The sequence below is a fragment of the Oncorhynchus clarkii genome, chromosome 19 (assembly GCF_045791955.1).
Source record: "Oncorhynchus clarkii lewisi isolate Uvic-CL-2024 chromosome 19, UVic_Ocla_1.0, whole genome shotgun sequence".
In the NCBI taxonomy this organism is placed as follows: domain Eukaryota; kingdom Metazoa; phylum Chordata; class Actinopteri; order Salmoniformes; family Salmonidae; genus Oncorhynchus; species Oncorhynchus clarkii.
In genome coordinates, this window is record NC_092165.1 from 10,323,751 (window position 1) to 10,339,008 (window position 15,258).

The 15,258-nt window shown below is 45.5% G+C and overlaps 1 protein-coding gene across 3 annotated transcripts in view; it reads right to left on the reverse strand.

The window, feature by feature from the left end:
• Positions 1-238: 238 nt before the first annotated feature.
• LOC139374708 (zinc finger protein 827-like) overlaps positions 239-15,258 on the reverse strand; it is a 103,733-nt gene continuing 88,713 nt past the window's right edge. For 2 of the 3 annotated variants that reach the window (XM_071115809.1, XM_071115808.1), the window contains exons 10-14: positions 11,641-11,815; positions 10,969-11,135; positions 8,061-8,270; positions 7,001-7,178; positions 239-4,120 (exon numbers count right to left, since the gene is read on the reverse strand). In XM_071115809.1, coding sequence (XP_070971910.1) covers positions 3,154-4,120; positions 7,001-7,178; positions 8,061-8,270; positions 10,969-11,135; positions 11,641-11,815 — 1,697 coding nt within the window. In that variant the 3' untranslated portion in view covers positions 239-3,153. Of the gene's footprint in view, positions 4,121-4,531; positions 4,583-7,000; positions 7,179-8,060; positions 8,271-10,968; positions 11,136-11,640; positions 11,816-15,258 lie in introns of all 3 variants that reach the window. The other variant, XM_071115810.1, reaches the window with a different exon arrangement.

Consider the following 15,258-nt stretch of genomic DNA (forward strand, 5'->3'; position numbering starts at 1 on the left):
GCAAAAAATTATAAGCAAACGTTAAGTGCTTAAAAATACTGGGTTTGGAAAGGACAGAGAAGCGATCCCTGTCGGCCTTTTCTTCTCCTTAGACACACCAACCAGACCAAGGGGCCGTTTTATAAGAAGAAACATCTGCAGCCATTCTTGATTACATAATGATTATGCGGTAGCTATATATATATATATATATATATATATATATATATATATATATATATATATATATATATATATATATATATATATAAAAAAAAAGGCATACAGTCAGTCGTAAAAAGACGGGCACATTCTTTTTTGTTCCTCTTATTTTTTGTTTTTAGATTTGGACCCTGAAAATCAGTTTGACTCATTCTCAGTGGTCTCAGGCGGTTCCCTTCCACCAAGTGGCACTAGAGTATTACATATTAGAGGATAGATAAGGAGCTGGAGCTGACCTAGGAGTGTGTGTGTGGCAGGGGTGGGGGCTCCTTGTACTTCTATAATGTAGCAGCGACCAGCGGACAGCATGCTGAACATTGCTATGTTGTCAAAGGGAACTAAAAGAAAGCCAACCACGGGAGAGAGATTTAACTGTTACACCCCTCCGTTACCAGGAAGTGACGGATTTAATCCTAGCATCACAACCTCGTTTTTAAGTTTCATTTGGTCTTAACAATGCATTGTTCTCTCAATTTTTGTTGTTGTCATTACAAAGAAATAAAAAATATATAAAAAATTTAAAAAAACAAGAAAATGAAAAGTACAATAAACAAGCAAAACAATTAAGGTAAAAAAAAAAATCCCTTTACAAATAAGAAACCATTTTGGCTTAAAGACCACTTGGGAATGCGAGCAAGGTCAATTAAATGGGTAATGCTTTTGCATAAAAGAAACCAACATGCCTTTATTATGCTGCCTGGTCTCATGTACACTCTCCATGTTGAGCATCTCTGTCTGTACAGATAAATACATTTTTCATGTTCAAAAAGTGCAGCACTGTGCAAAATTGGCTTTGACAATTTAGCCTGGGCCCTTTGGGTCTCCCAGCGTAGTATAGTTCAACCTCGACTGCCTAATTCATGCAATTTGTGTTCATCTGCGCTCTGCAATTTTACAGAGGTAAAAACCCTCCGCACTAAACCACAAAATGTCTACACAACAAAAATCAGGAAATCACGGTTTTGATTCAGATCGTTCACAGCAAACATCTTAAAAAGGTAATAAGTCTGTTTCCGGTGATATCCTATCGGACCGACAGCTCAAACGTTTACACTATAACAATATGAACTAGCTAAGTGCTTTTGGTTTTGAAATGGGACTAAGCTAAGTGCAATTACAACTGAGAGATGGAGCGAAGGGGGAATAGAAAGCAGTACCATGTCTTCTCACTGAGATAGAAGCTACACCACCAAAACCAAAAATATGGCTGCTTCCTCGTCAACAACATTGGACCTATCGGAGCCTTCATCAAAATGGCTTCATAATAGCGATGCACGTTAGTAGAAAACGCTCATCGTCCTACGTTTAAAAGGCTCAGTAAAAAAGAGAAAGAGAGAGGGGAAAAAAAAAAACGAATGAACAACCTAAAAAGACACAGAAGGCCACCGACCTATAAAAACCAACCCCTTGCTTTCTGTCATATAGGCAACGGTACAGTCCCTGCCTGCAACTACACCGCACATCTGTATCACGTTCGCATCACGTACATCAGCAAAGAAAAATACATTCATTCAAGTCATTTTGGAACAGTTTCTTTCTGTTTCTTCTTTTACACTAAATTACAAAAGAGCTCCAAAAAGCACCATTGAATCGGCCTGTGGTGCCCGGAGCCGCTGGGGGTTTAACACCCCGTTAGCTGGTCACCTCCACAAAACAGTTCTCTCTTACAGCTTATCTAACGTAATGGTGCGCCAGTCCATACATAGTTCTACACATGATGCTGGACCGAACAACACCTGGGTCGTATTCATTAGGGCGCAACGTAGCATAACGACAAGTTCTGGTGATTCAGTCCTTTTTCTTCCGTTTGGTGCCTAATGAATAGGACCCTGGTCTCAGGGGTTACAGGTGTCCCTCGTGGAACCTTTGGTGTGGGCTGGTGGGGTAAAACCAATCTGGTCCCAGATCTGTTTGTGGTGTCTTGCCAATTCCTACGGTCATTGTCACGACAGCACAAACAGACCTGGGACTAGGCTACGGTTACACAAGGGCTAAGTTGGGGAAAGCAAAGACTATAGCATGAGGCTATAACGTGTGTTACATTGATTTGAAAACCGTTTGAATTGGCAAAGGGCCTTGAGTAGAGAATGTCACTTGTTCTGTCCACCCCACCGCACAACTTCAAACAACGCACAAGATGTCACCGGTGTGTATGGGTTGCCAAGACGACCGCCACCTGAGACAAAGGTGAGTTCAAGTCGACGTTTGATGCATATGGTTTCACCATTACACAAAACCAAACAGATAAAGTCAAAGCTTAGTTGTGGGGGAGATTGACGGCTACAAAACTACGTACAGAACACCTTTGTTAAATAATTCATTAAGTGCGTGGTTTGAGGCGTTGCTTTGGAAACGAGACTTTTGAGAAAAAGCGTTCCGTTTCATTGGTTCTTGTTCGCGGCGCATCACAATTTAACAACCTGGGGATCGGTTCATCATACCCTATTAAATGACGTGCATCAAAGCTAGCGGAAACAAAGAGGCAGGCATGCTATTCTGATGCGTAGTAGCCAAAAGACAAAAACGCACTTGTTTTGTTTCTTCTTCTTTTTCAACTTTTCTAACAAAAACAAAACACGGATCCGTTTTACAGGTAATGCAGTTGGGTCCTGGTCATTCAAAAGTCCAAAAAACAAACATTAGAAAATAAAAAGTAGAGATAGAGAGTAATAATTCAATCGATATAACAGATAAGAAAAGCAGCTTTTGATATAAATGCATTTTTTAGCACATACAGCCTTTTCTCTGATAAATTTTTTTTTTTTTTTCATTGTCTACAATAACTACTTGTCTGTCTCTGTCCAGCTTATTCAGCTGGCTTGATTGGAAAGTTTTCCCCATCGCAGTGGATAACGATCATTCACACCACTGTCCAGGGAGAGAGGGATGGAGAGAAAGGGGAACGAGAGGGAGGGGGGAGAGATAGGGATGAGAAGGAGGAGAGGAGAACAGTCACACAGTCTTGGCTCTCTCCGTCAGTCCCAGTCCTAGGTAAGCCAGGAAGGAGTGTTTGAGTGAGGTGGGCGAGGGAGGAGAGGGGGAGGCGGCGGTGGAGGAGAGGAAAAGGGGGGCGGAGGAGGGCGGCCTCTGGAGTCTGGAGAGGGGCGAGTGGAATGTGGAGCGGTGGCGGTGGGTGAACAGGGTTGTGAGGGGGATCAGGTGCGCCCGCTCGCAGTTTCCCAACTGCTCGTAGACATGACGTGGGGAGGGGAAGAAGAGGGAGGGGCCTCCGCCATTGGTTGTGGTCGCTGTCAGGTAACGCTGGGCTGGGGGCGGGAGCTCCTGTTGACGGTGGTGTTGTTTCCCTGTGATGAGTGACAGGGCGACAGATTGCAGGGCCTGGGAGGCAGAGAGAATCATGAGGGGGCTGCTGCTACCGCTCTCCCCGCTACTCCCATCCCCACCTCCACCTACCCCCAGGAGGAAGGGCTCCCCGCCCCGCAGAGACCCCACCAGAGAGCCCCCTAGCTGGGCCTGGAACTCCTCCTCGCCGGCCTCCTCCCCTTCCCCTCCACCCTGGTGCTTCTTGAGGTGGCGGCTGAAGATGAAGGGGTGGGTGGTGGTGAAGGGGCACTCCGTGCAGCCGAAGGTCTGGCGCGGGGCGTGCTTCAGCTTCTTGTGCAGGTTCAGGTTGTCCTTGCGCTTGCAGCTGTAGCTGCAGCGGTCGCAGTGGAAGGGCCGCTCGCCCGTGTGCACACGCACGTGCTCGATCAGCTTGTTGGCCGTCTTGGACAGGTAGCCGCACTGCTCACACTTGTAGTGGTTGCCGAGGCGATGCTCGCGCATGTGCCTCTCCAGCGCGGGCTGGTCGCACCACACCGACTGGCAGATGCGACACTTGTACTCCATCTTGTAATGGGTCTTCAGGTGGCACTCCATGGCCACCGGTCGATTGGTGGAATAAATGCAGACGGGGCACCTGGGAAACAGGAAGGAGGAAGTGGAAGGGGGCAGGACATGGGAAATACACACACAATAGCGAGGGGAGGTTTAACGAAGAGAGGACTTAAATACACGATGACCAAAACACACACCTTAAGACTTCAACACAAGGGAGGATGAAGAGGGGGAAGGTGAAGGAGGAAAGGTGTGTGTGATGTGTCCTGAATATTTGACCCTAAAGGAATGATTGGTGTGTGTGTGTGTGTGTGTGTTGTTGAAATTTTAAAGTGTGTAGGGTGGGCTGGGGTTGAAAGTGTGATTGGAGTGGGTTGGTGGTAGGTGGGTGGGGCATGTAGAACTGGGCAGAGACAGGTTGTGGAAAGAGAACAGGATTGGACGGAATTAGGAATGGAAGGATAACTGAAATAAATGGAAATGTGGCACTTACATTTAAATAGCACCATTCATCTGCTCTGGGCCCCAAAGCGCTTCACAAACCCTGCAGAACAGAATCACCTCAGAATACAACCAGCCACGTGGTGAAGAGCCTACACACACCTTCTCTCTCCCATACACTCCTGGACATACACTCCTGAATGAACACTTCTGAGTACACTAAGGATGCACTGGTAATGGGAGGCCCTTCTCTGTCCTAGACACGCCTCACGCCACACTCAGAGTGCACAGTCTTCAGTACACTCTCCTCTTCGGTACACACTACAGCCTTGTCTCTCTCTCTTATAAAAAGTTTTTTTTCTCCATTGTCTACAACTCGTCTGTCTTTTGTCCAGCTTATTAAGCTTGATTTGAAAGTGTTCTCCATTGCAGTGGATAACCACCACTTCGTCACCCCACCGTCCACTGCTGAGCACACACTACTTAGTACACAACCCTGCCTGGACACACTACTCTAGAGTCTAGACTAGAGATACCCTCTTGAACTGGACTGAGGGGGCAGCTGTGTTTGGGCAACCTGCTTTTAATTCTGACCTCTCAAACCTTCCCCGCACAGCTCATGTGGACTGTCTGTCTGGTTTTAAAGTCAGGATAGAGGATGGATTTCTAACAAACATTAAAACACTCTACTATAATGACTGAACTAATTGCATCCTTGAACATTTGAAATGTGAAATAAATACATGCCCATGTACCTAAAATGGACTAATACTGTTAGCAGTGTTGATGGTGTGTGTGTGTTCCTGTACTGACCAATGAACGTGGAGAGAATCGGTGGTGGCGTATTGAGACCTTAACCGTGCCTCTACTCCTTGTAACAAGACGAGACACTAACAGATACCTCAGTAAACTACGACCCTGACTCTCTCACTCCAAACACCAAACCAACTACTGATCTAATGCTACCGATGGCTAGACAATGGACAGTATCTGGTGAATAGTGGTGACAGCTTGACATTAAACATGGTCAAGTGACCGTGTCCGCCGATCAGTTAATGGCTGGATGAGTTCAATGGCGTCTGATTGATATCGATGGCTCTACACGTGCATTGACTGACTGCGTATCATGGCAAACAACTTCGACAAATAGATACAAACAAAAAAAAAAACACACAAAAATGACAGTGACTGTTGTGTGTTAACAAACAATCTGTTCCTCAGATTTCCTGTTTAGTGATTGCATGTGAATGCATGTACTACTTTCATTCCAGATGGTTTCAAATGCAATCTGGGAAAATATAACATCTGGTATAAAATATGCATCTGTGTTTCCAGGCTTTAAAAGCACAGCGCTAGGCTAATGTCATTAGCATGTTGTTGCGTGTGTGTTGGAGGAGCTTCATGGCTAGGCTAATGTCATTAGCATGTTGTTGCGTGTGTGTTGGAGGAGCTTCATGGCTAGGCTAATGTCATTAGCATGTTGTTGCGTGTGTGTTGGAGGAGCTTCATGGCTAGGCTAATTGCATTAGCATGTTGTTGCGTGTGTGTTGGAGGAGCTTCATGGCTAGGCTAATGTCATTAGCATGTTGTTGCGTGTGTGTTGGAGGAGCTTCATGGCTAGGCTAATGTCATTAGCATGTTGTTGCGTGTGTGTTGGAGGAGCTTCATGGCTAGGCTAATGTCATTAGCATGTTGTTGCGTGTGTGTTGGAGGAGCTTCATGGCTAGGCTAATGTCATTAGCATGTTGTTGCGTGTGTGTTGGAGGAGCTTCATGGCTAGGCTAATGTCATTAGCATGTTGTTGCGTGTGTGTTGGAGGAGCTTCATGGCTAGGCTAATGTCATTAGCATGTTGTTGCGTGTGTGTTGGAGGAGCTTCATGGCTAGGCTAATGTCATTAGCATGTTGTTGCGTGTGTGTTGGAGGAGCTTCATGGCTAGGCTAATGTCATTAGCATGTTGTTGCGTGTGTGTTGAAGGAGCTTCATGTACTGGCAGCGTTGATTTAACATGAACAGACGGGCTAAATGGCTATGTATGGTTTACTGTGTGTGTGTGTGTGTGTGTACATCACACAGTACAACAGAGGCTCCTATAGGGGTATAGGAGTATTGGGTCAGAGGGGGACAGTGTTTGGTATCAAGGGCTGTGAGTGTAACACGGTTTATATATACTCTGTGAATGTCTTAATAGCTTCAGTGAGCTAGATGTCCTATGCACGTAAATGTGTATGTTGGACAGTGTCTGTGTGTTGACGTCATCTAGTTTGAAAGTGTGGCTGAATGCATGCACACATTTACAGTTCAGACTGCGTGTGTATTATGTTTATGCATGTGGTCTTACACGCATGTTTTCGACTTAATGTGCATACTTAATGTGCATACTTAATGTGCATGCTATAGTCAGTCGGTCAGTGGGTTACCGTCTGCCTGTGCGTCTGTACATGTGTGAGGGAGGAGTCGGGGTAGGGTAGGGTGGGAGGGTGGTGGAGTAGGAACCTCTGTCTGTACTTGCTTTCCTTACTTGAGCCCTCCGGTGGGGACGGTGTGGCACTTCTTGTGCTCCAGCAGCTGCTCGGGCGTCTTCAGGAACTTGTGGCACACGTCGCACTCGAACATGCGCGTGATCAGGTGGATCTGGAGGTGGCGCTCGTACATGGTCCGCGTCTTGCACACAAAGTTGCAGAAGACGCACTCGAAGCCTGGTGGGGGAGAGAGGGAGTTAGCATGACTGCAGTGCTCCTCGTCCTCTTAATTAAACATCACCCCCGTGATATCCTTGTGTGTGGCTCAAATTATTGCTCGTATTTTAACGCACATATTCTGGACACATCACACACACCTTTACGTCACTGCATAATTTACGTGAAAAAAGTCTGTGCTTTTGCATGCTAGCTGTTCGAGGAGACATTCAGTCATTGCGCTAGCGCTAGTTAGAAATAGCGTGCAAAACTACATCTAACTTCCTGCATACTGGACGCAGAGACGTAAACATGGTATCCATGAGTTCATCTGACTCTGGGGAAGTAGATAAAGGGGTGGGCTCACACTCTCTCTTTAAAGGCCCAGTGCAGTCAAAATTCTGTTTTCTGTGTTTAATATCATATTGTACAACAGCTGATGAAACTAACACTGTAAAAGTGTGAAAAAATGTGATCAGTGTTATTTCCTGATAGCTGCTGGTTGAAAATACAACATACACAGGACCATCTAACCAGCAGGTTAGCATGAGCGGGAGTTTCAGATTTTCATTGTGACATCACCAGGCGGTAAATGAGTTAATAGACCAATAACAAAGAGAGTTCCAAACCTCTCTGCCAATAACAGCTAGTTTTCCCCTCTCCACTCAGACCCCTCCCAGACAGTCCTAGCAAAAATCTTGCTTGAGAAGTAGTTTTTTGCACATTTATAATGGAATCTAACACTGTAATGGAATCTAACACTAACTTATTGTTACCCAGAAATGATTTGATATTGAGATAAAAACAGCTGCATTGGGCCTTTAAGGATACAGAATTGTAAGTAGATTAAATTAACTGTAGTTCTACATAATGTTCCAGCCTATACATCCCAGAACTCCTTGCCTTTCTCAGACTTCTCTTCAGTTCCTGATCCCGAGTGGCTGCTGGAGCTGGATTGGCTGCCTGCAGAGGAGGGAGGGGCCAGCAAGTTCTTGAGCTCCTCATTGGCATGGTTAAGTTCTCCACCCTCTGAGCTGTTCAGCGAATCGCTGAGGGCCGACAGGGAGGAGGAGGTGCTCTTCGTCTCACTGAAGGGGCTCCGCGAGTTCAGACCTATGAAGAAGAGGGGTCAAGAGTCAATCATCATCATCATCATCAGCATTGTCATTATCGTGATAATCATCATCATCATCGAATTCAGAAAATGGACCATTGTAATTACATTTCACTTTACTTCCTGAATGATTAAGTAATACACCCCAATTCTGTCACTACCAGCACTGCCACCGTCATCATAAGTGCTTTCTCAACATTAGACAGGGTACCTCAACCCAATAAAAGGAGGAAAAGCACTAAACTACAGTCAAAACCACACACACACACACACTCTCTCTCTCTCTCTCTGAATACAAAATGAAAATCACACACACTGCAGGCAGGCAGACTCAGCTTCAGGGCCATGTCCTCTGACTGGAGCCCTGCTGCCAGTCCAATCAACAGCCAGTATGCTTTTATTGATCTCTTTTTTTTCCTCTCTCTGTTTGACTGCACTTCTCTGGGATAGAGAGAGAGAGTATGAGTGAGAGAGAGAGAAAGAGAAGAGGGGAGGAGGAGGGTCACGGCTAAGGGAGCTAAGATGGCGGGAGCAACTCAGGGCACAGCTCAACAAAGGGCATTCAGTCAGGGAGAAGGAGAGGGAGGGAGGGAGGTGAAGGAGTATAGGGCTGCTGGCTGCCATGGATTGTGAAATGGCCGACGCCAGCTACCTCACACACATTTGTATGTGCGCGCACACACACACACACAAACAATCGCACTGAGGCATTCACACAGACGCATTCAAAGACACATATTGTGCATGGCCTACACACTTTTATCCTTGAGAATGAGAGGTATAGAAATGCAGGTATAGAATGCAGGTATAGAAACGCAGAAAGCAGAGAGTGAAATACCATTGTATCCATCTCTCTCAACGCCGAAGACCTCTAGAGGTAGATTAAAAACAAAACGAGTCTCACCACTCCACTATCTAAGGGAGCTATAGAGTACATTATGCTCTAAACATTCAAAGAGTACTTGTCCCTTGTGGGAAACCACATCATTTATCATCCCTGTTGGCATATTCCTTGTTAGCACTTTTTACAAGGTCCAAGATGCTATTGAAGCATGTGTTTAGTCAAACGCACTTCACTTTTTATGAGGGTGGAAAACGTTGTAAACCTGTGTTACACTCCCCTACGGATTGGACAGTGAAGCGAAAACTTTAAAAAGGTGGCTCTATACTCCACCATTTTGGATTTTAATATGTTTAATATGATGCGACAGTACAGAATGTCACCTTATATTTGAGGGTATTTTCACAGTTCAGAAATGAAAGCACCTAATGCATAAATATCTGGGAGAATCTGGGAGATTGAATGGATCTCTGCCCTGTTCCTACTGTACCACCACACACACAGTATCTCTGTCCTGTTCCTACTATACCACCACACAGTATCCTGTTTCTAGCCCTAGCAGCAGCTCCCTGCTGTGGGGCCACCAGTCTGACCCCTTGCCCATGTGGCTGACACACATCTTAGCGGGGGCCAACTTCAGGCGTAACACTTGCTGAGTTCAGCCGTTTCCATGTCTGTTTGGAGCTTGGCTGTGGGAGATGTGGTGTCCAAACACTATCAGTTGACAAAAAACACCCAGCAGTCTTTTCTACAGCCCCAATGTGGTGTGTTTTCAGCAGCCATGTTTGCTAGTGGGTGGAGGCTAGCCTAAATGCCAAGCTTCGATATGGACTCACCACTCTGTGTCTGTGTGAGAAAGGGTAAGAATGTGTGTGTGTGTGTGTGAACCCTGGCCTGCCTCTGACGGACCAGAGGGCCTATTGATTTTTCCCCTCAGGCACGATAAGGGGCAGCCATCGTAGATAAACAAGGTCGCTCTCCGGCCTCCGTGAGGACCCCTCAGCTGTCTGCAACACTACCGGACAATCCCACACACACACACACTGCCACGGAAGGGCAAGGCGGGCAACCGCGTCGGACGATAAACCGGACAAAGCCGCTACGGACCAAAAAAATACATTGACAGGCTGGGTTTTGGACCAGTGGCTGTAAAAAGTCCAGGGAAGGTCGAGGGAGGGAAAATAATCTACATGTTTTGTTATTCAAAGTGGAAGTTGTTTCTGTTTGGAGAGTTTACAGAGTTAGAGTCTCCTCTCTCTCCCGGGAAGGGACTCGTTTTATGAAGCTTTACTTTATTGTCACATCAGTTCAGTGTGTTGAGACTGAACATGTTGGTTCCCTCTACTATAAACGGCTGTGAACTAAACTAGCTGTTTCTACTCTGAACAGTCAGCAGTAGCACCTCAATCTGCAACACTCCCCCAACAGCTCCCTACCAACAACATGTCACAGCTGATCTGAGAATCATTCTGAAAGGTTGGTCTCGTCTGACAGCTTTAAAACATTGTTTGGCTACGATCCGAGGTGCAGACTTCTCCAGTCCTCCTCATGGATGTAAAAGGTATAGACTGGGTGTAAGAAAATGTATAAACCCCCTCTTTCTAGCCTATCCTTACATCAAAACAGCACTTTAAAACCCATGAGTCCGAGCGAGCAGATAGAGACACGCTTCAGGAAGGGAATCAATACAATTTGGATCAATTCGATGGCAGCAAAACCAAGTTCAGCTGGAAAATAAATGCCATCAAGTTGGTTGTACAAGCGGACTTCGTCCTATTGCTGCCCCCAGGGACAAGAGGTGGACCAAAGCCATCTCTCCATACAATACATGCCTGAGCAGAAGACAGATGATCTACCTGTGTGTCCGTGACTGACGTGGGACTTCATGTCACTCTCCTCCACACAGACGTAGTCACAGGCGCTGCAGCACAGAGCGAACATCCACTGCTCCTTGTCCACGTGGAGAGACATGTGGCTGACGAACTGGGCGTTCAGCCCCGTCTGGAAACCACACGCATGGCAGCTAGATGGACAGGAAGAGGGAGGGGTTAAACACGGATCTCAGAACAGGTCACAGCTAGAGGGGAAAGGAGCGAGGTATTGAACATAGACCAAATGCTGATCTCAGACCCGGTTATAGAGGCGAGAAGACATCATTAATTCCTAAGCAAACCCTAAAGGCTGACCTCAGACCAGTAAAGAAATAGGTCAGTCATGTACAGTCCATGGTTTACATTACTGATGCTGACCCCAATTTATGGGATCAGTAAATTGCATGTGTCAGTCTTTATACGGATAGATCTTCTGTGCACACACACACACACACAGACACACACAATATCTTTGACGCCTCCTATGGATGAACACGTACTCGCCAAAAACTATAGGGACAGACCTTTATTATGGGTCTGTGTACATTAGTACAGGGACAGTTCTTGTGACTACCGCTCTGAGAACAGGTGCGTCGACCAGACTCTAGTAGATTCAATGTTTCTTTGGAGTGTTTCTTTCATTCAGCGTAGCAGCACCTGTAGTAATAGGGGAAGGTCTTCCCGTCTCGTCCCTCAGCGGTGGTGACGGCGCTGACCATCTGCTCTGCGTCGGTGCTGACCAGCTTGACAGAGTGGATGGTCAGGTGCTGGTTGAGGTTGGCTCTGCACTTGGCTGCATAAGGACACAGGTGACACGTATACTTCCGCTCCTCTGGAAGGACAGACAGACACAAGGTCAGAGAGAGAGAGAGAGACAGAGAGAGGGAGAGAGAGAGAGAAAGGGAGACAGAGAGAGAGCGAGAGAGCGAGAGAGCGAGAGAGAGACAGAGAGAGACAGAGAGAGACAGAGAGAGAGAAAGAGAGACAGAGAGGGAGAAAGAGAGAGACAGAGAGGGAGAAAGAGAGAGAGGGAGAGGGAGAAAGAGAGAGAGACAGAGAGAGAGCGAGAGAGAGCGAGAAAGAGAGCGAGACAGAGAGAGCGAGAGAGAGGGAGAAAGAGAGAGAGAGGGAGAAAGAGAGAGAGAGGGCGAGAGAGAGAGGGCGAGAGAGCGAGAGAGAGAGATGGATCTACAGAGACACATGGGGACACACATTCGTACACACACGTACGCCATATACAAAAACGCATGCAGGCACACGTACGTACGCAAACAACATGCGTCCTCATCACGTATACACAAATACAATGAGTACGCCCCCCTGCATGAGAATGTCTGCTTAGTGGACTACACAAACAAAACACACACACAAATCCTATTACGTCAGCTACTAAATAACGCACACACACACACGCACACTTTGCCCGAGGTCATGAAGCCAGGGAACCTTTGTGGCCCGGGTAAACCAAAAACAACCATCATGATGACATATGCCCCCATTTCTGCTCTCTGTGGTGTGCCCAAGCTGTTCTCAGCCAAACAACCCACTCACAGGGGGAGTGTGTGTGTCAGAGTGTGTGTGCATGTTTTGTATTAGTGTGTGTGGACCATGCGCTTTCATGCATAAGAATATGTAGGTTTTTACATAAATGCGGGTGCATTAAAAAGACCAATTTAAATAAAATTAAAATTGAGAATGCATTATCTTTTACAGCAATGACCCTTAGACTTGTGGTAATGCCAGGGGAGTGGAGATCTCTGTTCTGAACCACTGAGAGTCAGGACCTCTGTTTGGATCTCTCATCCAATGGATCGCTTAGACGGTAGAGTGTGTGCTGTGTTCACATGTATTTACATGTATTTATACACTGAGTGTACAAACATTATGAACACCTGCTCTTTCCATGACATAGACTGACCAGGTGAATCCAGGTGAACACCATGATCCCTTATTGATGTCACTTGTTAAATCTACTTTAATCAGTGTAGAATGTAGATGAAGGGGAGGAGACGGGTTAAAGAAGGATTTTTAAGCCTTGAGACAATCGAGACATGGATTGTGTATGTGACATTCAGAGGGTGAATGGGCAAGACAAAATATTAAAGTGCCTTTGAACGGGGTATAGTAGTAGGTGCCAGGCGCACCGGTTTTCTTCAAGAACTGCAATGCTGCTGGGTTTTTCACACTCAACAGTTTCCCGTGTGTATCAATAATGGTCCACCACCCAAAGGACATCCAGCCAACTTGACACAACTGTGAGAAGCATTGGGGTCAACATGGGCCAGCATCCATGTGGAACAATTTCGACACCTTGTAGAGTCCATATCACTGACAAATTGAGTCTGTTCTGAGGGCAACAATATTAAGGTGTCCTTAATGTTCTGTCCACTCAGTGTATGTATTTCTGTGTATTAATATGTATGTATATGTAGTCATGTGTGTATATATATATATATATATATATATATATATGTAAATGTATTAATATCCATAAAAGCATGTACAGACACAGTAGTATGTGGTTTTGCATCAGATACGGTATGGTCCCAATGTTGTTACACTCTGCATGTACACCTACTGTAACTGTGTGTATGACTACATCCACTCAGTGTGTGTCTGTGTGTGTGTGTGTGTGTGTGTGTGTATGTATGTATACATATATACACACACACACACACACAGTGGGTCAAAAAAGTATTTAGTCAGCCACCAATTGTGCAAGTTCTCCCACTTAAAAAAGATGAGAGAGGCCTGTAATTTTCATCATAGGTACACTTCAACTATGACAGACAAAATGAGAAAAAAAATCCAGAAAATCACATTGTAGGATTTTTAATGAATTTATTTGCAAATTATGCTGGAAAATAAGTATTTGGTCAATAACAAAAGTTTATCTCAATACTTTGTTATATACCCTTTGATGGCAATGACAGAGGTCAAACGTTTTCTGTAAGTCTTCACAAGGTTTTCCCACACTGTTGCTGGTATTTTGGCCCATTTCTCCATGCAGATCTCCTCTAGAGCAGTGATGTTTTGGGGCTGTTGCTGAGCAACACGGACTTTCAACTCCCTCCAAAGATTTTCTATGGGGTTGCGATCTGGAGACTGGCTAGGCCACTCCAGGACCTTGAAATGCTTCTTACGAAGCCCCATTCATTCTTTCCTTTACACGGATCAGTCGTCCTGGTCCCTTTGCAGAAAAACAGCCCCAAAGCATGATGTTTCCACCCCCATGATTCACAGTAGGTATGGTGTTCTTTGGATGCAACTCAGCATTCTTTGTCCTCCAAACACGACGAGTTGAGTTTTTACCAAAAAGTTATATTTTGGTTTAATCTGACCATATGACATTCTCCCAATCTTCTTCTGGATCATCCAAATGCTCTCTAGCAAACTTCAGACGGGCCTGGACATGTAATGGCTTAAGCAGGGGGACACGTCTGGCACTGCAGGATTTAAGTCCCTGGCGGCGTAGTGTGTTACTGATGGTAGGCTTTGTTACTTTGGTCCCAGCTCTATGCAGGTCATTCACTAGGTCCCCCCGTGTGGTTCTGGGATTTTTGCTCACCGTTCTTGTGATCATTTTGACCCCACGGGGTGAGATCTTGCGTGGAGCCCCAGATCGAGGGAGATTATCAGTGGTCTTGTATGTCTTCCATTTCCTAATAATTGCTCCCACAGTTGATTTCTTCAAACCAAGCTGCTTACCTATTGCAGATTCAGTCTTCCCAGCCTGGTGCAGGTCTACAATTTTGTTTCTGGTGTCCTTTGACCGCTCTTTGGTCTTGTCCATAGTGGAGTTTGGAGTGTGACTGTTTGAGGTTGTGGACAGGTGTCTTTTATACTGATAACAAGTTCAAACAGTTGCTATTAATTCCAGTAACGAGTGGAGGACAGAGGAGCCTAAGAAGAAGAAGTTACAGGTCTGTGAGAGCCAGAAATCTTGCTTGTTTGTAGGTGACCAAATACTTATTTTCCACCATAATTTGAAAATAAATTCATTAAAAATCCTACAATGTGATTTTCTGGATTTTTTTTCTAATTTTGTCTGTCAGTTTACAGGCCTCTCATCCTTTTAAGTGGGAGAACTTGCACAATTGGTGGCTGACTAAATACTTTTTTGCCCCACTGTATGTATGTATGTATGTATGTATGTATGTATGTATATAAATAAATAAACAAACAAACAAACAAATATGTGTGTGCGCATCCGATATTACACATGTTTGTGTGTCCATTGTGTCCAGTCTGTGTACTGGGATGCAAAGCAGCCTT